The sequence below is a fragment of the Equus przewalskii genome, chromosome 19, assembly GCF_037783145.1.
Source record: "Equus przewalskii isolate Varuska chromosome 19, EquPr2, whole genome shotgun sequence".
NCBI lineage: Eukaryota > Metazoa > Chordata > Mammalia > Perissodactyla > Equidae > Equus > Equus przewalskii.
The window spans coordinates 22,730,949-22,756,131 of NC_091849.1; the positions used below are offsets into that span (position 1 = coordinate 22,730,949).

Genomic DNA, 25,183 nt, shown 5'->3' on the forward strand with positions numbered 1-25,183 from the left:
AAGAAATACTATAATATGAAAATATATTGTTCTTTCTGCCATGAATTTATTTGTGTTGTCTTTCTTTGAAACCTGCTCTAAATTTACCATAAATTCTGATGAATCTTTCTTTGTATGTGCATGTAAACACACAACAATTCATGGAATTTTCTACCACGGTAAATTAGGACAGAGGTCAAGAGACAAGGAATATGCTCCTTCTCAATTATTTCCTCCTAATTAAAGAATAAAGTACAGCTCACATCTTCTTTCCTTAGCTATTTGGACAACGTAGCCAAAAACAAACACCAAAACTGTTTCCCACTTTAAGGATCATTACACATGGACTTTATAAAACAAATTCAGGTCATTCACTCTAACATGGTCCCTCCAATGTCAACTTAACTTCCTTCTAATAAGAATTATAATACTAATAGCCAACATTTGTTAAGTGCTTACTCCATGCTAAACCCTTTACATAAGTGACCTCATTTACTTCTTAAAATAACCCTTTGATAAAGATGGAATTATTACTGTCCCCATTTTACAGCTGGGAAAACAAAACTTGGGGAGGTTTAGCAACTTGCTTGGGATAACTCAGTAGTGAGTGGCAAGTCTCTTAAATTTCAAAGTCCATCCTCTCTAAATTCATATGCACCTAAAAACCATGGCTATAAAAGGGGAGCTTAGGGATTTTACTTGAAGTTTATCTCATTATTAAAAATGACATTTAGGGGGCTGGCCCCATGGCTGAGTGGTTAAAGTTCTGCGTGCTCCACTTTGGCGGGCTGGGTTCACGGGTTTGGATCCTGGGTTCATAGGTGCAGACCTACTCCACTTGTTGGCCATGCTGTGGAGGTATCCCACACACAAAGTAGATGAAGATGGTACCGATTTTAGCTCAGGGCTAGTCTTCTTCAAGCAAAAAAAAGAAAAAAAAAGGGAGGAGGATTGACCACAGATGTTAGTTAGCTCAAGGTGAATCTTCCTCACCAAATAAATAAATAAATAAAAGTGACATTTAGGGGACGGCCCCATGGCCTAGTGGTTAAGTTCGGTGTGCTCCACTTTGGCAGCCCGGGTTTGCAGGTTTGGTTCCCAGGCACAGACCTACACCATTCATCAGCCGTGCTGTGGTGGCAACCCACACACAAAATAGAGGAAGATTGGCACAGATGTTAGCTCAGGGCAGATTGTCCTCAGCAAAAAGAAAAAGACTAATGTAAATGTGTTTTTAATCTCTGCCAAATTGTTACTCACTGAGTCATTAAAACAAGTTTAACATTTACTAGGCAAATATCAAATTTATCGAAGGAAATTTTGTTGAAATCAACACCATATACAATTATGGTTAATATTATTTGAATACTAACAAATATTTTTAATGGCAAAGGAACATCATCTGGTGTATAATATCCCAGAGCTATGCCTATATAGGCCACTGAACTTATAAACCCCAACCCTCCTATGATCCTTACCTGGAACAGACACCTCCTACCATAGAACCCTCTCTCCCACTGCTGTGGCTGCTACGTAAGTTTCCCACCCCGCCCTTTCCCTGCCTCAGGTGCTGCCTCCAGTGCTCCCTCTCTGGACCCCATCCCTACCCTGCTCAGCCCAGCAGTGTGGGAGGGGCTGCGTACTCACTGGTACTGTTGGAAACAGGTTTTGAGGGGAACTATGGCTCTGTCAGACCATCAAGTAGATTCTGTGAGAGCGGAAAGGTCTATTACAGCTGGAATTGGGGACGATCCCACTCTACCCTGGCCTTCTCGCCAGCTGAGTCTCTGATCATTGTCCTAGGCATGCTGGCAAGGAGCAGCAAAGGAGCTGGAGGTTGAGCAGCTGTCCCATCTGGATTAGACGTCAAATTCCAACAGAAGGCTGTGCTTTACAAACGCATTCATTTCTGATTTTATTTGGGGGATGGGGGGCAGGTTAGGTAAAGTCCCCTTTGAAACCCTCGAACTCAGAGGTCAGTCGGGATGGAGAGGAGGATCGCCATGGCCGTGGTGGAGCCTGTGGAGAGCTAGCACCTCGCTCGGCACACAGCATGGGTTCTCCCAAAAGAAACAGATGGAGCAAAGCAGGGGAAGCTGATTCCCTCCCACCTGAGCCATTTCTCACAGACCACAGATTTTGCAATAACTGTCTCTCTACCCTTAAAACATGAGAGACATCAGCAAATCTAACCAGATGGGTGCTAATCAGAGTTTTGAGATGACTGGTTTTCCATCCTTTTCCCTCTTGAAGATAGGACAGAACTTCAAGAGACATTGTTTTCATTTGATCAGTTGAAAACCCTGAGATTTATGTCGGGGATGGGGGTAGCAAGGCAGGGAGTGGTTGGTAGAAGAAATAGAGTAATTCACCTGGTCCCATTCTCTAACATGAAGCTCGTGAGATGGTAAATTTTAGTGGACCAAAACGCCATATCATCCAGTCCTCCAAGGAAATATTCTTGGAATTGTTCCACCAAAAATGGTGACTTTCTAGAATAAGTGGGATAAAGCTATGGCAAAGGGAAAGAAAAATAAGTACACAAATTAATAAGGCGCTTCTCCTGCTACCTTTATAACTAAGATTTTGAAGAATGAAGCTTTTACCTTGGAAATAGCTAGCATCTCACCATACCTGCAACGTAAACAATAATTTGGACTGTGAGTTGTGGTTTCCACAAAGAAGTGAAGCAAATAAAGAAGAAAAAGCTCCACCCACACGCATCCACTATCATATAACTGCCTTTTTGAATAAGCAAAGTCCATAAAGCCAAAATCCACTCACAGGAAACGAAAACATCGAAAAGCGTGTTAAGGAAGTCACAATAAAATCAGCTGCAAATTTTCCTGCGGGTTACACTTACATTTCCAGGAACTGAAGGTATGAACAGTCAACAATTGCATTTTTCGTGATGACTTCTCGGCCATAGAGTTTCTTATAAATTTCCAGTAGATCTTCAGTGGGCACATACCTGAGAAAAGCACCGGAATAAGAGTTGTTTTGATTCTGAAGATGAAGATAAATAGCATATATATATATATAAAAGCATATATATAGCAAACTTTAACAGTAGCTACCAGTTATTCCATGATTATTGTGCCAGACACCATGCAAAGGGCTTTACGTGGACCATTTTTTTAATCCTACCAACCCCAGGTGGTTGGCACTATCATATTCCCAATTTGCACAGAGGACGCTAAGGCACAGAAAAGTTAAATAATTTGCCCAATGCTGCAGAGCAAACAAGTGGTATCTTTAAATATTTATGAAGGTAGGCTCAAAGATAGGAAACTAACTACAAGGTATAAAAGGGATGTTTAGCTTTGTCAATTCAGAGTTCAAGGAGCAATATATTTTTATTCTTTTTAATTTAATTATTCTCAAGAATCATTATTTTAAAAACCCCAAAAATGGCTCTGCACCCCAAGCGTCTGCTTTTAGAGTACACAGTGTAAGGTAATGAAAAGAATTCTAAGTCAGGCTTTTGCTTCACAGATATTAGTTATTTCAGTTGGAAGAAGAGCAGCATCTTAAAATTAGATTTACAGAAAATCATCTTTTATCTTCATTTCAAAAACTTTAGAATATACCAGACAAATCGTAATCAATAAAACCTGATTTTAGTATATTTACAACAAAGAATCTACTGAGATGTCCACTGGAATGGTCCTCCCAACAAAAAGTTTAAAAGGTTTGACAAAAATAACAAAAATATTTTATTAGATGAATCACCAAGCTAGCAAGAAAGTGAAAATTTTCCAAAGGCCAAAACAAACTGAAACTGGAAACTTCAGGAGGAAAGTGAGTAGAAAAGTCAGCTTTTGCCCTGAGTACATCTGCCAAAGCCTGGGAGGCCAGAGGTTTTTTGATGGCTGCGTGCTATAGCAGGAGACAGGAGAGAAAGCACAGGAACCACCCAAAGTGGACCATCTCTGGGGAAACTACATTAAAAGCTACACTTTCTGGATGAGTGTTAGTGAGAAGTAAATCCAACATACAAAAAGCTACAGCAATGTCTTCATCTTGGCAATGGATGGGCGGGGAGAGGTATCTCTCCCCCTGAGCTGGTAACCACTACCCAGCCCCATGAATGTTTTGTCCTGCATTGGTGTTATCTGTGTAGTTAGAAAAACTTCAAGGGTTGAAGGAAACTTAAAGTGGTCCCAGGTTAATAGTGCCTCAAGGTGTGACCGTGGGTCCTCCAGGACCAGTTCAACTGACCCCATCTTATCAACAGAGTAAGAGTGATTTTTCAGGAACTGAGACCCCTTTGTCCAGATCAGGCTGGTTGAGGCCACCAACCCATCAACAGGTCCTGCGCAAATGCTTGATAAAAAAATAAGTGATGTTTGGACGTCAAGGAGTTAAAAACTCCCCCCTCAGATGGTGGTAATGCTGCCATTTTGTGAACACGCATACTATGAAGAGGCATGAAGTTTGACTACACTTGCACAAATCATTACCTCACTTCTCCTTACCTCCAATCATCTATGTCCACACTTCAAACCACCCTGTCCTTCATCCTATAAATTGTGCCCCAAGCCTTGGATCAAGGAGACAGATCTGAGAGCAATATACCTCCTGTTTCCTTGCAGATAGATCTAACAATAAAGCTGATTTCTTTTCCTGAAAGTTGATGCCATGAAATACAACCAAAAGAGGACCAGTGGAACTACAACATCTGCTAAAGTAGACTTGAAGGCAATAAGCATTATTAGAGATAAAGAGGGTCACTATATCATGAGGAAAGATTTAATTCACCAGAAGGATATAAGATTTTGAAACTTAAATGTGCCTAATAACATATCTTCGAAGCATATATATATATATATATATATATATATATATAAAACAAACTTTGACAGAACTACAAGGAGAAATTGAAAATATCCACCATCGTAGGGGAGATTTTTTAACAAATTTCTCTCTCAATAATTGTTAGATCAACCTGATAAAAAACATATAGTAAGACTATTAATAGCTTACAAATCCTTTGATTTGAATAATAAATTTAATAAGCTTAAGCTAATAAGCATACATATAACAGTTAGCCAAAAGTTGGAGAATTAACATTCTTTTCAAGCACATATGAAATATTTACAAAAATTGATCACATGCTAGATTTTAAGTCAAGATTCAATAAATTTCACAGGAACCCAAAGAAAGCAAAAAGAAGAAAATAAATATATGAGTAAAAAGTAATGCAAGATAAAAGGAACATAGGATAAATAAAGCTAAAAGTTCATTCTTTAAAACAATAAAATTGAAAAATTAGATGAGACTAATTGTTTAAAAATATAAGGGAAAGCAGTATAAACAACATGATGGGTAACAAAAGGAACATGAGTACAAATAAAACAGGAGAAAAAAGATAAGAAGAAGATATTATGAACAATATTATGCCTAAATGTTTAAACATTGAGATAAAATGGAAAAGTACTAGAAAAATATAGAACTTCTTACGAAAAAAACTGAAAAACTGTACAGTCCTATATAGTCCTATAATCATTAAAGAAGTTTTCTAAAAAGTCCCTAGAAAGAAAACACTGGGTCTAAGTAGCTTTAGAGACAAGTTCTACCAAACAGTCAAGGAATCAAAATTCTCATCTTTCACAGACTTCCAGAGAATAGAGAAGGAAGGAACACTCCCCCACCTGATTTCATGAAGTCAGCATAACCTTGATACCAAAACCAAACAAGGACAGAAGGAAAATCACAGTGCAAGCTCACTCATAAACATAGATGCAAAACCCTTAAACAGCAAGAACAGATGGAACAAATATAAAAAAGGTGATATATCATTACAAAATTGGTTTTGTTCCAGGAAGTAAAGTTGATTTAATATTAGCAAATAAGTTAGTATAATTCACTATATTAACAAATTAAGAAACAACCATCTCAACAGATGCAGAATAAGAGTTGAATACATATGAAATTAATGTATAATAAAACTACTAGCAAACTAGAAATAGAAGAAATCTTCCTTAACTTGATAAAGGATATTCATAAAAATCCACAGCAAACATTACACTTAATTATGAAATCTTGAAAGCATTCCTTTAAGATCAGGAACCAGATAAGTATGTTCAATATCACTACTTCTATTGCACTAGAAATATTAGCCAGTGTGATACAGCAAGAAAAAGAAATGAAAGGTATAAAGATTGAAAAGGAAAAGCAAAAATTGTCATAATTTATAGATTTTATATCGTAATTCAAGGGAATCTCCAGATAAATTAAAATTAACAAGATAGCTTAGAAATGTTGCTAGATACAAAATCAAAATTAGGAAGTCATTTGCATGTCCATATACCAGCAAATCAATTAGAAAATATAACTGGTACCAAAAATTACCATTTATGGTAGCAAATAAAAATATAAAGTCTCTGCAACTAAATCTAATAAAACATGTAAGGTCTTGATGGAAACATTTATAAAACCTTAAAGTCATTAAAGGAGACAAATAAAATATATAGCATATATATGGATAAGAAGACTCAATATTACAAAATTATGAATTCTCCTCCAATTGATCTCTATATTCAACAAAATTCTAATGAAAATTCCAACAAGGCTTTTCTTGGAACATAGCAACTTGATCCCACCACTTATTTCAAAGAGCCAAGGCAAAAGAATAGACAAGGTACATCTGAACAAAAAGGAGGACAGGTTGGGAGATCTGCCCTAATAAATGTCAAGACGTACTGTAAAGCCACCGTAATTTAAAAAATCAGTATTGCTCAGGAATAGTCATGAGACCAATAGAATGTGATAGAAAACCCAGAAACTGGCGCACATGCATAGGGAATTTTAATTTATGTCAGAGAGGGCATTACAGATCAGAGAGGAAAGGGTAGATTATTGATAAACAGTTCTAGGACAATTAGTTATCTCTACAGGAAAAAATAAAATTAGATTCTAACTCAGAAAATACAAAAAATTAACTCCAGGTAAATTAACACATAAAATTAAGAAATAAAACTATAGAAGCTTTAGAAGGCTAAGTACAAGAATAACCTCATGCCCTCAAGGTAAGGAAGGATTTCTTAGATAAGACACCAAAAGTACAAGTTACAAAGGAAAAGACTGATATATTCAACAACATCAACATTAATAAATTCTGTTTCAGATACACCATAAATAAGTAAAAAGACATGCCACAAACTGTAAAAAGATAATTGTAACGAATAAAGGATAAACAAAAGATCAGAAGCTCTAATATACAAAGAACATTCACAAATAAATAAAAAGAACAACCCAACAGAAAAATAAGCTAAAAACTGAACAAGATGGTCACTTAAAATCAAACACAAATGGTCAATAAAATATGAAAAAATGTTCAAGCTCTTTAGCAATCTGGGAAATGCAAATTAAAACTTTAATGAGATACCACTACATACCAAATGATAGAAAAACTTCAAAGGTGAACAATACCAAGTACTGGAAAACGCAGAAGAAGCAGAACTATTATGCAAAGCTGATGGGAGTCTAGAGTGGGAAGACCATTTTGAAAGAGTCTAGGGTTACCCAGTTAAGTTAAACATGCATAAACCCTACAACCCAGCAATTCCACTTCTGGTGATGCTTACTTGAGAGAGATTCCTCTCTGGTGCACAAATGTGTGTACAAAAAGGTTCATAGCAACGCTATGTGTAAAGCAAAAACACTTAACACTGCTTACATATCCATCAACATTAGTCTGGAGTAGTTCATTTTGTTATAGACACAACGGAGGACCACACAGTGGTGAAATGAACAAACTACAGCTGAATATATCAATACCATTAAATCTCAAACATAATTTCAAGCAAAACATTTGCAGAATACATACTGCGTAATTCTACTTACCTAAAGTGAAAACCTATATTTTACATATGGATACATCCATATGTAGTAAAACTATAGAGAAAAGCCACCAAATGATTAACAGGAAACCTAGGGTAGTGGCTACCCCTGGTGGGACAGAAGGTGATGTGCTAAAGGGGGAAAGGCAAGAAGCTTCTGAGGACCCAAAATGCTCTGTTTCTTAAACTGGGTGGTGGCTACACAGGTGTGCATCATCATATTTTATGTATAATTATACATTTTTTATATGTTTGGTATAATTCACAAATGTTTTTAAAGAAACTACTTAGACTAATCTGCAGTTTTACTTCTCAATTTGCAAATGCAGAAGACTCCTAATTACATTGTAAGTTATATTTTCTAAGAAAAAAGGAGCAAGATCCTAAATGCCATTAGCTATCACATATTTAAATGGACATTGCAGGGCAGCCTGCACTTAATGCCACTTAATGGCATAGTGGTTAAGTTCACACGCTCTGCTTCGGTGGCCTGGGGTTCGTGGGTTCGGATCCTGGGTACAGACCTACACACCGCTCATCAAGCCATGCTATGGTGGCGTCCCACATAGAAGGACTTACAACGAGGATATACAACTGGGGCTTTGGGGAAAAAAAAGAAAGAGGAGGATTGGCAACAGATATTAGCTCAGGGTCAATCTTCCTAAAAAAAAATAATAATAAAAATAAAAGTAAGTAAATGTACACCGCTCTTACCAGTGCCGTGAGAGGTAATTAAAATTAAACTCAAATTGGCTCAATACATCTCCTCCTAAGGGATGAGAAAAATATTTACATTTGGTGGATTAGTGACAACATATAGCAGGCTTCTTTTACCACAAATTTGCACAATCCAGTTGATTAGTTCTTCACATTGTTACAAGTTTCTGTTCATTTTGTTCGGTATAGGCATATCTTTAAGAAAAAGTGATCTCCTAAAATTGTAGCTAGTGAAATATGAATTAAGAAAGGATCACCCATATAACCAAAATGTTTTTTACTTTAAGGAAAGATGAACCATAAGAGTTCTTTTAAACCAACACCACTCACCATCTAGTTTGTATATTTAAAAGTAATTTCCTACAGAAAAAAAGATGAAGTTTACCAATTTAAAGCTAATGTATTAGTAGACACTAGGTAATGACTTTTAACCTAATATAAAAGCTTTTCTAAAATTATGATACAAGTCAATGATAAAATGTGATTTTTTTAACCAAAAAAATACCCAATCTACACAACTTTTCAGCAGTACATCTCCATGTTAAATGAGGTATCTGTGTACTCTGAATGAACTACAACATTCAAATAGAAAGCAGTATGTGCTACTGGCAAGATATGATTTAAAAAACATGTATTTAATGTACAGTATTGACTTCATTACAAGTAGACTATAACTACTGCAAAAGGAAATTTGGCAAGTACATATAAACAGTACCAAAATCACCAGCCGAATGTGCCTCAGGAAAGGAGCCATGAAAATCAATCTGAAAAAGAAAGAGAACCAGATGGTCGACATCACAAACTGTAGCCCAAACTCCTACCCCACAATCAAGCGAGTAGTGGGGAGACGACAGCCTAACCCAAGGAATTGCTGAGGATGCATAATGGACGGACTCAATTTTCAAAGAAACAATTTTATTATTTTATTTCTTAATAAAAAATTATATTGGCAGCTGAGTTGTACACTTAATGTCTGGTAAGAGAGAAAGCTACTGTAGACCTTTGTATATAATAAGATATACACAAAATCTCTGCTGAGTCTAAGCTTAAACTTCTCACAGAATAATATTAATATCGATGAATGACCAGAGGGGGCTTCCAGAAGCTAAGTTACCAGATAAAAGCATAATTTTCAATTTGGCAATATGGCATCTTCATATAGAAAATTAAAGAGGAAAAAACAAAAACACGTGGAACTATTACTTTTAAATAGAACCAAATAGTAGGTATTCATGTCTTATTAAGATACAGCTTGAATAAAATAAAATTTTCAAACATTGTTTGTGGCTAAACCAGAATGTCACTTCTATTGCTGTTTTCATGCATGTTCGTTGTTCCGCCATGTGGATAAATTTACCCAGGTAGCAAGAAGAGGAATGCATAGAAAAAGATGAAAATCTAACAAGTACCACTTTGGACAAGAAGTCTTGTTTCCACATGACATCTGAATAACCTAAAGTTTTCCTTTCCTTTAAAAGGGTTGGTTTGGGATCTTGGGTATGACAGTGTCGCTCTCGTAAAGTCATTAACCTTAAAGATAGGTACTCACATCTCCCATGGTCCTGAGGAATCCTTGTTCGATACCCAGGCTATGCCAGCTGACATCGGCCACCATGTGAGAGGTAATTCCAAACAAGAAAGCTACCAGTTTCTCTGTGTCCTGCCAAATCAGCAAGTTAGAGTCACGTGTGTTTGGGTTATTTTATAACAATCCTATGAAAAGTTTCAATAAGCATGAATTCGTTTCCATTATTGAGACTTAAAAAAAAAAAATCAGAGGCAGGTACATTGTAGTTTCGAGTTCCCCAAAAACCACAAAATTGAAATGTCTTTTGACTTTTTGAAAAGTTTTGTAGTACCTTGGAAGTGCTTGAATTAATTACTATTGGAGCAAAACGACCAAGTGACATACTCCAAACATTTTTTTTAAATAATTTATTCAAATATTAACTAGCCATCTGCCACTTCCCAAGTACTGTGTTTGGTGCTGAAGGTACAGTGGTCAATAGCCCTCGCAGAGCATGGGGAGGGGGAGGGGTACAAATGGGGTAAATGCAGGTGAAAAACAGGACTTGGCAGGTCTGGAACTGAATTTTTCAGGATTAGAGGGCCATGCCTACCTTCTCCCAAGGAAGGGGGTAGTTCTCTCGGATATAATGAACGCTCGCATTAAGAAATGGAGTCCAGTGCGTGCTCTCAGACACGTCATGGAATTTTCCTGACAATAACAAAAGCAGGCCAAAGGATTCTTTCTTAAAAAGTTGGAAATTCTCAGCCAAATTCCACCCCCGCCTGCTGCACTGCTGCGTCCCTCCTTCTCCTTCTTCCCTCCAAGCCTCTTAAATTTCTTCTGTTGATGTTCAAGGAAGCTTCTAGAACACAAGAGCCAGCCGAAAGTGAAAGGGGCCTAAACTGGCTCACAGAATCTCTATCACCTGGGCTGCAGTAGAGGCTGGAAGCATTTACAATTTCTGTGCCCTGAAGGTAAAGAAATAAGTTATTTTCGTGTGTATATGTGTGTGTATGTGTTTTCAATCCTCTTTGTCCGTCACAATACCTCCCTAATAGCAGAAAAAACAAAAGCAGATACTGCAAGGGCTTTCAAGCATTTGGATTTATAATAATAGTTTTCAAATGGCACAGGCCCTGAGCATCACCTGAGTGGGCCACTGGGTGTCCCACGGAGCTTTTTATCCCCACAGGAGGGGCAGGAAAGACAGGAACTGGCACCTATTCTAAACGTCCAAATGCCACAAATTCTTCATGGGATGTCAAATGTCACGAGGGCAACGGAAAGCAAACTCCAGAGTTCAGGTCCCTCAGCTCAAATGTTTTATGCTGCCGCTAAAGTAAAAACAGCCTCACTACCTTTAAATCATGGGTTTTTCTGAAAATGATTTTCAAAGAACTTATAACTAAGAATTTTGATTTTCTCCAACAGTTTTCCCAGAGATAAAACTTACAATTCTTATTCTGCAGAATACAGTAAAAATCCAGAATTAGTGGTAGCTCTTTTGACAAACCTCCACATAACCAAACTGCCATTACCCAAAGCTCTCTGTTTCCTCTGTAAATCATACTGACTGGGAGCAAAAGATCCAGCCCACATCCCACCCCCACACACGCTCCCCACCCCCACACCTGGCAGCCAGCAGGCCACTGCCCCTAGGCAGGAGCGCCTCTGTCCCCACAGCTGTGCCTTAGCTTACTGAGTATCAGCCAAGTTTGTTTCTAATCCTGTTTAAGCCAGGTTGTCCTTGTTATTGTTACTATAGAATTTAATTCAATATTAGGTAAACTGAGGAAACACAAGAGTACAAAAACAAAGAGTTGTTTCTTCGGCAACTGAATATCTAAGAAAGTTAAGTGCTTCGGGAAGATGTAAGAAAAGTGAATTACCGAAAAAGAAAAAGGGAACTTCTGCTGAAATGGGTATGGATGAGACAAAGAGAAGATTGGCAAAAATTCATAAAAATATAAGAGAAATTGATATTCAAATCCCTTGCAATCATTATATATTTTATATTTCTTTCTAATTGACTTTTTTGGTTCAGTCATATACTGGTCCCAATCTTTACACCTGATAAGAGGAGAATCTATGGGTTTATAAAAAAATGGAAAATGCTAGATAGTTTTCATTCCTTTCCAACTCTTCTCAGAACCTTTATTATTGTGTGTTATATCTGTCTCTAAAAATGCATATGTTAAGTAATATTTCTCAGATTTAATTGACAAAAAAACCCATTTTTCTTTCTTTTTTATGTAAGATAACAAGGAACTGTAAAAATCTCAAGAGACATTTGAGCCCCCTGAAGACAGTTTGGGAAATGCTAAATGAGATACAATAGGTTAGACACAGAGGAACCGCAACACGCAGGCAAAATTATAGGATTGAGAAATGATAGCTAACAGACCAAAAGGGAAACAGGAAGAAAACCACTTACAAATATGAGAAATACAAAAGTTTAGTTATCCAGGATCATAACCATAGGAGTGAGCAGCCTTAAATATTTCACTGACCCTTGAGAAATTAAAACAAAAGATGGGGGCAAGAGAAAAGAAAAAGACAAAATGGACTCTGTGTGGCTAACTGGGATTTAAAACCGTCTGGTGACCATGCAGGACAAAGGAGCAGTCACATACTCTGTCCTCAGGAAAACCACAACCCGTACCTGCAGGAGTGTTCCTTCCTGATGGACGGCCAGAAGTCTGAAAAAGCTGATTTTAGAACAGCAGTTTCTATAGAGGAACTGAAGAACCAGAAGGCTTTCGGAAAAAAAAAAAAAACCCTGTGGTCTACCCCGAGAGCGTACTTTCGATTTGTTCTCAAGGCTGCATCTCCCTGGTTTGCAAACTGTATGAGCAATAAAGCTTTCCTGATGAAACTTTTGTATTCTACATATTTTTGTTGATACCCTAAAGGCATCACTGTATTACTTTAAACAAAAAAGGGGGGGGATAATGGCTGATGACCCTGAGACTCCAAAAACCGTTTATGCGATGATCTAGTGTACTGGATGTCTTTTGTTCACCCCTGTTGATCCACTCGCCATCCTTTTCCACCCTGCACAGTGCCTCGGAGGTGACCTACTTCAACTGGCTTCTTTGCCCTCTGGCTTTGATTGGGTTGGGTTTGGCCAATGGAGAGAAGCAACAAGTCACCGGAGAAAAGGAGGAGAGACAGGCTGGGGTATTCATTCTCCCAGCTCCACTTCTGTGGGGTCACAGTGAGCTAGCTGTGTCCCTGACTGAAGGTCTGGCCCCCATCAAGCGTCCCTCTCCACACAGCTCTCTGTCAGCAGTTCCCGGAACTGCTCCCTCCCCTGCATAGTCTATCCCTTACAATTTTCTTCCATCCTGTTCATACCTCTGTAAGTGGTCCCCTTATAAAAACTTCCCTCAAATTACTCAGTCTGAATGTGCCTGCTGGGGCCCTAACTGATACACTCATAAGCCCAGTTTACTGATAACACTTCCTTAGACTTGCATAACACTTGACAAAATACGCATTAATACCAACAAAAATCCAGTAAAGGAGCAAAGCAGGCACCATTTTTACTTTGTTACAGATGTGGAAACTGAGACTCAGCATGGAAGTGACTTTTTCAAGGTCACATGTTAACAGACAGTATAGAAGGAACAAAAACTCAGACCTTAGATCTCTTTCAAAATGTTTTCTCTTCTGCCACAAAGCAGTAAAGCAAGTAAGGGCATTTAGAACCATTGAAGTTTTCAGAATTCCTATGCTTAAGCAGATAAGTGTTGGTTAAATGGAAAATGCAACTAAGTGAACTAAGTCATTGACCAACAATAGTGGAAAACAGAACGTGCTACTTTTTAAAGCCATAACCATTCCTATTAACCAGGTAAAAGTGACATTGTTTGGTCTACAAATCTTTACCTTACCTCCTTCACAGATGCTGGGGTAAAACGCATCAGGAAACACAGATCCAGCCTGATATGCATCCTGGTGTTCAAGTAACAGCTGGGGAGCAGCAAAATATAGAGATTAGGGGGCCAGAGTCAAGAGCCTGAGAAAAGCAGGCCCAGTCCATTTCCAGCTATGGGATGCTAGAACAATTTGGGGTGGGGGGAAGGGAAGTAGTGGAAGGCAGGTGGGAAGCTGAAGGGGTAAGGAAATAAATAATAAAAATTTATGCATAATCCAAGACAACACCCTACCATATACAACTTCAGGTTCTTTCCCATCAAACATAGACAGTCTAATCAAGAAATAGCAAAAATTATGTATTTGCATTTCACCTCCTTTCGTTTTCTCTGTCTACCAGTAGAGCAGGATTTCCCTAGGGCTAATCTAGGGTTGGTTTGTGGTAAGATTTTCAACAATCCAGTGAAAAAAATCAGTGACATGAGAAAAATATAAACTTGCTTGTGTACATAATATATATACATATATATACATATATGTAATCAGTTTAGAGTTACCACCTGTGCTTTAGAGTCAGATTATGTCCTCTGTGCTTTTGGAGGGTTAAAAAAATATTCTTTCCTTTTAAAATGATGTAAAAGTAGATGGTAGAGATTTTCTTTTCAATGTTCTTCCTAAGTTGACTGGCTCACTCCATTCCTTTCTGACCCCCTTATGGTGTGCCCGGGTGCACGCTGGAGTCTAGAAAATGAAGGCTACATTTCCCAGCCTCCACTGTGGATCCCACCTCCCCCTTTTGCTTCTTCAGCTAGCATGGAAATGCTTGGTTTTTCCGCAGCAGAAGTAGAGGGGGCCCAAGCGATCACAGGCATTGTACTGGGCATCCATTTTGCTAGTAAGGAGTATGGCTGAGGTAATGAGGTCCCAGACCCAACAGTCCAAGTGGAGGCTTGTTACTTTCCAGACCATGTAGGAGCCAGTTGGACCTGGAGCCGGCAAACGGGGCAGCAGGCTGTCTGACTAGGCACAGGCAGCAGTCCCTCAGCAGGCCAGGTCTGTGTGCTGTTCTGGGAGTCCTTTCTGGACACACTACAGCCTGCTCCTCCAATTCTCACAGTTTGTCAGCATTGAACTCCCTGATTCTTGGTATTGAGCCCCTCTCCGCCTAAGCTAGCCAGAGGGATTTCCACAATCTGCCTACAAATTCTGATTGACACAATGGGCAAAGTAAAAGTTTGGCAAGCCAACTTTTAAATTTTTATTGAAAAGTCCTTATTGAAGAACTTAACGTGGACCATCCACGGAGGCAACAAAGAAATACCTCAAAGAACTTAAAATATAAGGAGATACAGAATCATCTGTTTTTGCTTTTCCAGACAGCATCCCATTCCCATCTTCTAGAGACAGAATTACTCTCTCCTGAGGAGAAAATCCATTCCACACTGATCAGGTGGGCTGACCACAGGGGTACAAGGCCAAGGTATCCACCCCCATCACAGTGTTTGGTCCAGAGATGCGTGTTTGATCAAAGCTACATCAGTTAGAGCCCTCTCCAAGACTTCTCAGCTGGAGCTATGGGGAAGACGCCCTCTTCCTTTTGGGGATTTTAAGCTTGGAGGCTGAGTCCCGGATGGCCAGCGTCCTCCACATGGGGAGAGACAGAGCACCATCAGACCTCTGGGTCCAGCTCTGCCCCAGGGCTATCAGTCACATGAACCAATAGTCTCCTTCTTTTCTAAAGATAGCTCAAGTTGGACTTTTGTCGCTTAAAAATAATAATTAACTTTATTGAATATTTACCTTACCAGCCACACTGTTCTAGTCCCTTTATATGTATTAACACTTGTTGAATCTGCATCTCCCAGTGAGGTAGATACTGTTATTTAACATGAAAAATAATTCTGAAGTAAATTTTGAAAACTAAATGCATCAGGAAACTGCTGGGGGGAAAAAGAAGAGTCCAGAAGGAAGGTATATCGTTCAAATGTAGAAACATTATTAAGCCATAGAAATGAAAACAGTATAACATTGAAAGCTTAAGAGACAGATCAATGAAACAGAATAAAGAGTAAAGAAACAGACTCCAGCATACATAATAGCTTAAACCATGATAGAGATGAATAAAGGACGGAGCAATCAACAAATGGTAGTGGCACAACACCATAGCAATGAGTATTCCATTTTTGCATAGGGAATCCATGCATAGCCTAGGTGACATTGACTTGAAATTAACATTATCATTAACAGGTCACTGGATCCCTATTTTACGCCAAAATAAATGCAAGATGAATTGGAGAGTTAAATGTCAAAAATGGAGCCATAAAATTAACAAGACAAGATTTAAGTGAATAATTGTATAACTCTCAGAGTGGGAATGATTTTTCTAAGCAAAACACAGGCAGAAACCATAAAAGAAAAGATTTATGCACTTAACTACATAAAAATTTAATTGTTTTGCATGGTAAAAAGCACCAGAAAGAAATTTGTGAAAAATAACCATGAGAATCATTTGATAGATGACAGGTGAATATCTTTAATAAGCCATACTTATATCAAGATAAAAGGATAAATATCCTTATAGGAAAATGAGCAAAAGACATAGGCAATTCACAGAATAGGTAATAGAAATAGTCAATAAACACTTGAAAATATATTTAACCTCATTAGTAATAAATAATTAAAATGTCAATTAAACCTATAACAAGATACCATTTTCACCTACCAAATGGGCAAAAATTTTAAAAATAAATAAAAAGTAGGCCCTAAAAGTGAATGTTTCCAAATCTGAAGGTGTTTATGAAGAAATTTCAATGAAACATGAGCAAGGAAGGATATTAACCTTTCCTCGGTCACATATGTCCTGCTTGTTTTGCTTTCTCATTTGTTTCTGGGCCAAGCGGATTCAGCTTAGCAGTGCCAGGCCCGAAGGGATTTGCCAAGCCTGGTCAGGAAATTGATCACATACAAGGAGACTGAGCATGTAAGAATATATATTGAGGGGCCGGCCCCGTGGTGGAGTGGTTAAGTTCATGCACTCTGCTTCCGCGGCCCAGGGTTTCGCCAGTTCAGATCCCCGGTGCGGACATGGCACCACTCATCAAGCCATGTTGAGGAGGCATCCCACATGCCACAACTAGAAGGACCCACAGCTAAATTATGCAACTATGTACCGGGGGGATTTGGGGAGAAAAAGGAAAAATAAACTCATTAAAAAATAATAATAATATATATTGAAAATAATGGAGATTTGTCACCATGGGAGAAAGAAGTTACAGATATGGACACAGAGAAGGCTAGAATAAATCTTGTGGTGATGGATTGGAATTAGAGATATTTTTGTGTGAACTCACGGTTTTAAATAGGTAGATAGACACAAAAGCCAACTTGAAGCCAAATCTGGGACAATTTGAGCATCAAGATAAATGATAGTAATGTAACATAAACCACTGAATAACGTAGGAATCCATGAATGTATACTGATATAAATGAATATATAAATGAAGAAGAAGGAAAAGCTATGCGTTACAGCAGAATGTCAACCAATAAATGTAAAAGGGATGATGGAATCAGATAAACACAATTTGGCAACCATCATAATCATTATTTCAGGAAAGAACTCTCAATGGATGCTAAAACTAGTGGGTAAAAGTTTGATGAGAAACAAGATACTTATATACCCTTAATATATCTCCCCACAAAATATTTACTTACTAATTTGAAAGTAGAAAATACTTATTAACTTTCCAGTATAAAAATGTGGCAGACACCATCTTAACCAAGGGATACAAATTATATCACTAGGACTTCTGCTTCCAGGAAGATGGAGTAGATGTATTTTTCCCTATTCTTCTTGCTAAGTACAACTAAAAACCTAGGAAATTGTACATAAAAGGAACATAAGACTACTTACAGGTGGAGATAAGTAAGCAAACTGGCCAGGGGACTCGAGACCTCAGGAATAACACTGTGGTGAGTTCTCTGGGTTTCTTTTTACCTATGTCCCAAACTGGATACTGAAAAAGCCAGCCACATAGAAACCCCAATGGGCACAAACCAAAAAAGCCCCAACCAAAGTCTCCTCTTGCTAGCAACAGGACCAGGAAAGGGGCAGCCTAGCAAGACAGAAAACTTCTAGGCCATAACCTCTACTCCAACCAAACATCACAGAAAAAACTGTGGCTCCACCCTTACCCGCCCCCCTCCCCACCAGCTAAGGCCAAATGGGGAGCCTAGACTTCCCCCCTCACCAGACTACAATGAGATGCCCCAACATCATCCTCCAGCCGCTACCCGGGAGTGCTGTCAGAGAAAGCCACGGAGGGAGCAGACTTTCACCCCCGATGTCCGGGCCCCCACCCCTACCCTTCAGGGTCAGTGGAGACCATGAGGAGAGCCTGGACATCCAATCCCAACTGGCAGCAATCAAGTGCCTCTCCCCATCCCCACTGGGGTGGTGTGAGAAGAGGCCCAGAGGAGATCAGGATGTTCACCACCACCAAGCAATAAGAAGCCACCCCTGCCCTCTGAGATCAGTAGAGGCCATGGTGAGCAGCAGTAAGGAGGAACTCCCACCCCTCGCACCAGGGAGGCATGAGTGGAGGCCTAGTGTGGAACCTTGACTTCTACCCACAGTTGGCAGCTAGGAGGTGAGGTCTCTCCCACCCCTTCCCCTACTGGAGTGGTATCAGAAGAAGCCAACTAAAACAGGAGATTTAAATAAGGTCCAGAGTTTCATAACCTAATACTTTAAATGTTCAGATTTCAACCAAAGATCACTCATCACACCAAGAACCAGGAAGATCTCAAATAAAAAAGACAATCGACAGATGCCAACATGGAGGGGGCAGAAATTTTAGAATTGTCTGACAAATGTTTTAAAGCAGCCATCAGAAAAATGCTTCAAATAATTATAAACACACTTGAATCGAACCAAAAAGAAAAAATAGAAAGTTGTGGCAAAGAAATAGAAGATATAAAGAAGAACCAAGTGGAAATTTCAGAACTGAAAAATACAATTGCTGAAATAAAAGTTAACATCACTAAAAATGGTACAAGTTGACATTGTAAGCCTTCTGACATCATGCAATGAGAAAAATATAGCATCACTTTGATGTTCTATGATATTTCTGTCAAAAAATAACCTTTCGGGTAATCTATTATGAGGAACCATCAGACGAAACCAAATTAAGATGCATTCTACAGAGTCACTGGACAGTATTTTTCCAAAATATCAAGGTCATTAAGGACAAGGTAGGTCTGAAGAACTGTTCCAGGTTGGAGGAGATCAGAGGGAACTGACAACTACACACAAACACATGATCCTGGATTGGTCCTAGAACCATAAAGATTATCATTGAGACAACTGGTGAAATTTGAATGAGGCCTGAGGATTGAGTGATAGTGTTATTTCAATGTTGATTTCCTGATGGTGATTATTCTACTGTCGTTATATAGGAGTGTCCTCGTTTTTAGGAAATACACAATGATGTGTTAAAGGCTAATGAGCACCACACCAGCAACTAACTCTCAAATGGTTCAGGGAAAAAAAATCACTATCCATAAATAGTGGATAAAAAGACAAACATGATAAGTGGTCAGCAACTGGGGAAACTGGGTAAAGGGTATATACGAATTATTTGTCTAATTTTTTCAACTTTTCTATGTATTTTATATTATTTCAAAATAAAAAGTTAGAATAAGGAATTGGTTAAATAAATTATGGTACATTCTGGATAACAGAAAAATATGTGATTGTTAAAATTATTCTGAAGATCTCTATTGACATGGAAACGTCTCTGACATAGTAAAGGAAAAAAAGCAAGTTACAAAATAGTGTGTAAAATGTCATCATTTTTTGGAAAAAAGAAAGTGCTAATAAATGCAGAGAAAACGCCAAAAGTGAAATAACACAAAATGTTAACATTGGTTTTCTCAGAGAATTTTTTTTTTTTTTTAACAAATTGAGATTCTATTAGTTTTATCACCAGAAAAGACAAAACCTATTCTCTGGGTGGGGAGGGAGGGGTAGGGAGAGGGGACAGCAACCAACCAAGTAACTACCATTGCCCTGATTTCATGGTTAACGTACCACATTCTGTTTATTCTCATAGAAAGAAAGTAAATTTCAGGGCAATGATGACAACCAATCTGAGGTCAGCTTGGTTCTTACAGTTCTTATAAACTAATAAACTGATTTTCTCAGCTTTATGCATGTATCCCAGGGCCAAGAAAACTCAGATCCTGAGTGTGCAGATCTGGCCGAGATATTGCCAGCTTGTGGGGATCTGTCCACCCTGCCAGCTAGCATCCTTCAGCCCACTTCCCTCTGTATGACTTCACCAAACTATACCAATGAATGGAGGTCACCAAATAGCAGGTTTTAGGAGGGAGAAAGAGAACTGCAAAGATTCCCGCAGACAGAAAATAAATCAGAGGTAAAGTGATCCCTATCTGTCTTCATAAGTTAAAGGGGAAGTGTGAGTACTCAGGAAACTCGGTCATTGCCAATGACGACATCAGAATTTGGGTTAGGATCAACACTGAGGGGAAGAATCAGTGTCCATATGATGAACTTTAAATTAATGACACAAGCTTGAATACCTCTAGTAGAAAATCACTCTCCACACGCTGAGGATTGATTGTTCGAATGATGAATTAGGCAGATTCTCACTTCCCTTCCTCTTTCCTGCCTACATTCTATCAGGGTCAGTGAAGATGACAATCAAACATAAATGATGTTTGTTCCCAGAGGGCTTGTTAAATTGGCGAGTCAGGAAGTTGAAACTAATGACTAAAAGTGGTTTGGGGATATAATAGATTTCAGTTATTTTACCATCTTGCTTTCCATACTGGATTATCAAGTAATAATTTGTATTATCTAGTAATACAAATTAATTAAATCAAAATTAATAATTTGGGTTATCTAATAATAATTTGATCCAATTGCGATGTCATGAAGGAATGTTAACTATTCTTATCAAATATAAATACTTAATAAGTATTGTGATCACAAAGTATCATTTAACTATAGAACTGGTGTATCGGGCCAGAATGGGTTCAATTACTTTGAGGATGGGTAAAGGTAAGCCATCAAAGAGTCCGACCAAGACAGCAGGAGAAGTTGGAAGGAGCATCTCAAAGCATGCTTCTGAATAAATACTTCCTTCTTGTGATGGTGCAATTTGTATACAACACACAGAGACAAGAAGTGAAAAATAAATCTTTTATCTCAGGGATGACCTCTCTTTAAAAAAACGAAAAAGATGTACCACTTAAAAAAATTCTTTCCAATACTTTTTCAACTTATGATTCATATCATTACAATATTTCAATTGTTTAAATTATGCATATAAGATGTTCAAGGAGCACTGGAGGGGACATTAATCTTTAAACCCAAAATATTAATGTTTTATGAACACATAAAAATGACTCAAAATTCACATTTAAGTATCTATCAGGACCTTTATTTGCCAGCTACAGAAGAAAGTTAATGCACAAGGAATAAAAGAAAAAAAATAGATTTTATACCTCTTTGTAGTTAACACTCCCATCTTGAAGGTGGAGAAATTCCAGAGCTCTGTGTCCTGAGAGAAATAAATACATAAAGCAATTAAGTCCAACTATAACTGAAAACAGAACTTACCAGAGATCATTTTAAAAGGAAAATATATAATGGTGTGGTTGTAACTGTCAAGGAAGTGGGACATGAAAATTAAGTGCACTCACTTGTAATCTCCATTTGCATGATTAGAATCATGCAATATTTATATTATAATACCAATCCAATTTGCATAGTGATTTAAAGTTTCTGCTTAACTAGCTCTATGACCTAGGGTAAGTTACTTAACCTCTCTAGAGCCTCGGTTCCCTTCTATGGAAAACTGAGTAAATAATACCCACCTTACGGAAGTGTTGATAAAATCACAGAAAGTAAATGATAAGTGACAAGCACAATGGCTGACACATGCTAGGAGATTAATAAACAGAAGTTATCACCATCATGTTTTGCCTCAATAATCCATTGAGGGAGATTCTAGGAAAAACCTAAGCAGGAAATACAATACAGGGCCTAAACTATGGACTGAATCAATGAGCCTAAAAAGTGTTTTCATTATTGGACCACGTTAGAAAGACAAACAAAACCTCAGAAGGCCACCTGCTCCACCCACACGCCCACATACACACACACAGACATACCCACATCCTGAATCATCTTAGAATCACCAGAAAAGCATTCTTTATGGAGACATATTCAAAGGTGATACCTTATTTCTAGTGTAAATCACATCCAATTTTTTAATTCATACAACAACAAAAAAATACAGCTACTACTATAAGCATTAATACCTGATTTGACAAGTTCACAGCCCACTCAAATAACCTGCATGTGGGGTTCCAGTAATTTATAAACCCAAATCACTGAATGAGGCCAATTCTAATTAACTAACTCACATTTATGTAACTCACATATATATAGGCCCTCTATAAGAAGTGAAAATGTGAACTAAGATATTTATAAAATCATCTAAATTATTAGTAAATAAATGTTGGAATTGTAGGGTTTTTTAATAAAAATCCTAAAAATCTGTGCAGATTAGGAGTTACCTTCAATTATGTTCACATACACGTTATATAATATATATTAATGCTATATTAAAGATATATGTTTAATATGTATTAACCTATTAGGAACTTTGGCACCCACTGAAGGAAAGCAGTTATCTAGTTTTATTAAAATTTCAGATTTCATCTGTCTTGTAAACGTTTAAACTCTAAGGATTAAAAACTTGAATATTTCCATTTGTTTGTTCTTCAGCCAACTTACATTAACATTTTCAATTTCATACAACTTAGAGTTGGAAGGTACTTTAGAATTCATCAAAAAGTTCAACCCCCTCATTTTACAGAAGAGGAATTGAGAGAGGAAGTGAATCGCTCAGAGTCACAGATCTATTTTTGGCAGAGCTGGTGTTAGAACCTAAGATTCTCTTTTCCACTGTTTCCTGACTCCCTTTTAGCAATAAATGTTTTTTGGAAAGAACACTGGACTAGCTAGCTGTCAGGACACATAACTAGGCCAGGCCACTGATAAGTTAGCTGTGAAACTCTCTAAGATCAATTTCCTCATATGTAAAATAAAGGGACGGGACTCTGTGACCTCTACTGCACCTCCAAATGGTAAAATTCTGATAAGGTTCTTGCCCACCAGAACTCAATATCTAGGTCTATTTTGCATGAATACATTTTCATATTTTCTTTGTAATCTTGTCTGTTTTGCACCTTCTAGAGATGGCATAGTTATATTGTTATTGTTTTTGTCTAAACTAAAGAAAACCCAGACATGAGGTAGGTCTGAAACTAATCTGAAAATTGCTGTAGGATATAATCATATCTAATTATATTACAAGTTGACTCACAATTTCCACAAGCTAAAAGATATTACAAATACACTTCACATAAGAACCAAATCTTTGTGCTACCGTTCACCTGGATCCAGATAACTCTGCCTTTGCCCCTGAACCTGTGGGCAGTACTGTGCCGGCCTCCCCGACTCCTGTCTTCATTCTGGGCACCTCTAATGCCAGTGACCACTCAAACGCCCTTACTTCCTTGTCCTCCCTGAAGTCAACTACCTTTAAAGCCACTTGACTCAGGGGACCCACTCCTGTGGCTACACATGGCTCTTTAGATAAACTTGGGAATGTGAAACAACGAAAAGAAATTCCTCACTCCTATCATAGACCACCCATCTTTCTCCTCCCCCATTGTGTCAGTTCTTCTGCTTCAGTGGTAACCTCTAGTTTGTCCAGCTCCGATTTCCCCAGCCAGAGAAACAGCAGGGGACCCTAGGATCAAAGATGTGTCAGTTCTCCAGCTTCCCACCCCTCCACTGAACCCACCCCCACCATCCCCAACCCTGGACAACTCCAGTCGTGCCTTTCTCCTCTCCGCTGCCCCACTGCTCAGTGCAGTGGGGGAACTCATTAGCAATACACCTAATAATGTCTTTTGACAGATTTTAGTGTCCTTATCACCACAACAAGCTGCCAGCACTTACCTATTTCTATGTGTGTTGAAACGCCACATGCTGAACCTCTAGGGCAGAGAGAGCCCAGTGCAATCAGCAGGGCCGACCAGAACCTGAAAGCAGACATGGCTGTCATTACTCACTGCTCCTACGGTGACGGCAAACGCCAGAGCTGCTGCCGCCCCGAGAGCAAGAGCCAGGCTCAGACCCACTGCTTTCCCTCCAAGCAGGTCACTGACTCGGCAAGTGAAGCCTCACTTCAAAATAATATCATTTTCCAGTAAAGTCAACTGTTTAACTACTGTTTAACTTCACCAGAACAGTAAACAAACTCCACCTGGGAGAGAAAAAAGCGATAAATTGAAATCTAAAGGCCTCTAGGTGGAAGCATTGCCATCTTCAGACCGAGATTTCCTCTGGATTTCTTTTCAACATGAAATTTGCATGAAGACACAAGCAAAGGTGTCTCCAAATCTTTGCTTTCTTACAAAAAGACCCACCTGTCTAATATTAATAGTCAATATACTAGACGGCCTCACCTTACAAGGGCTGATGGCTCGTGCATCCTTTCCACACACGCATTTATCAGGTGGCCTTGCTTCCTTGGCCTCCAAAGCTGCAAGTGCTTTTATGACGATCAGCTGCAACCAGCTTCCCTTTCAGTATTTGGCAACAGATACTGACACTTGTGTGAGATTACACAAGAGCAGCCACTTCTGGTCTCTCTACCCTGGCTGTTCGTGTAGAGTTTATCCAGAGCCTGTTGCCTGATCGGATTCCTGCAGCCCAAGCAAAGATGCTGATTCCATCTGGCTGGTGGGGATGGTGGGGAGGATTTCAAACCAAGAAACAAGGACTCAGAAAATCAGAATATACGTCTTATGAAGTATCTAATTGATAGCGCTTAATCCATGGGAAAAATTAAGTTCAGCTCTTCATGGAAATGATGGTGATCTTAAAGCTCGAATCACGCATCTTCCAGATTGAAAGCAAGAAAGGAGATCCTAAAAGAGTGGGAGGAAATGGTATTTATTCTCAGGTTAGCCCAATGGAAGAGAAGAATAGGAGAAGATGGAATGATTTGAGACCTTTAGGTATCTGCCAAGTGTCACCTGTAACCTTAACTCAGCCACCTGCAAAGCCCCAAGGAAAGGAACCCCCAGCTCTCCCTCTCCAGAGGGCGGCAGGCCCAGCTGCTCCTGACTGCTTTTAGGCCAGAGGCCACAA

General features: G+C 38.6%; 1 protein-coding gene across 5 annotated transcripts in view; it reads right to left on the reverse strand.

The window, feature by feature from the left end:
• Positions 1–24,960, reverse strand: part of GPLD1 (glycosylphosphatidylinositol specific phospholipase D1) — a 50,512-nt gene extending 25,552 nt beyond the window's left edge. Inside the window, exons 1-11 of one of the 5 annotated variants that reach the window (XM_008513509.2) lie at positions 24,496–24,960; positions 23,987–24,069; positions 21,457–21,512; positions 13,947–14,025; positions 10,661–10,758; positions 10,090–10,200; positions 9,256–9,304; positions 8,538–8,592; positions 2,843–2,950; positions 2,586–2,613; positions 2,352–2,491 (exon numbers count right to left, since the gene is read on the reverse strand). In XM_008513509.2, coding sequence (XP_008511731.1) covers positions 2,352–2,491; positions 2,586–2,613; positions 2,843–2,950; positions 8,538–8,592; positions 9,256–9,304; positions 10,090–10,200; positions 10,661–10,758; positions 13,947–14,025; positions 21,457–21,512; positions 23,987–24,069; positions 24,496–24,521 — 833 coding nt within the window. In that variant the 5' untranslated portion in view covers positions 24,522–24,960. Of the gene's footprint in view, positions 1–2,351; positions 2,492–2,585; positions 2,614–2,842; positions 2,951–8,537; positions 8,593–9,255; positions 9,305–10,089; positions 10,201–10,660; positions 10,759–13,946; positions 14,026–21,456; positions 21,513–23,986; positions 24,319–24,495 lie in introns of those variants that run through there. The other 4 variants (XM_008513508.2, XM_008513510.2, XM_070584163.1 and 1 more) reach the window with 4 other exon arrangements.
• Between the last annotated feature and the right edge of the window lie 223 nt (positions 24,961–25,183).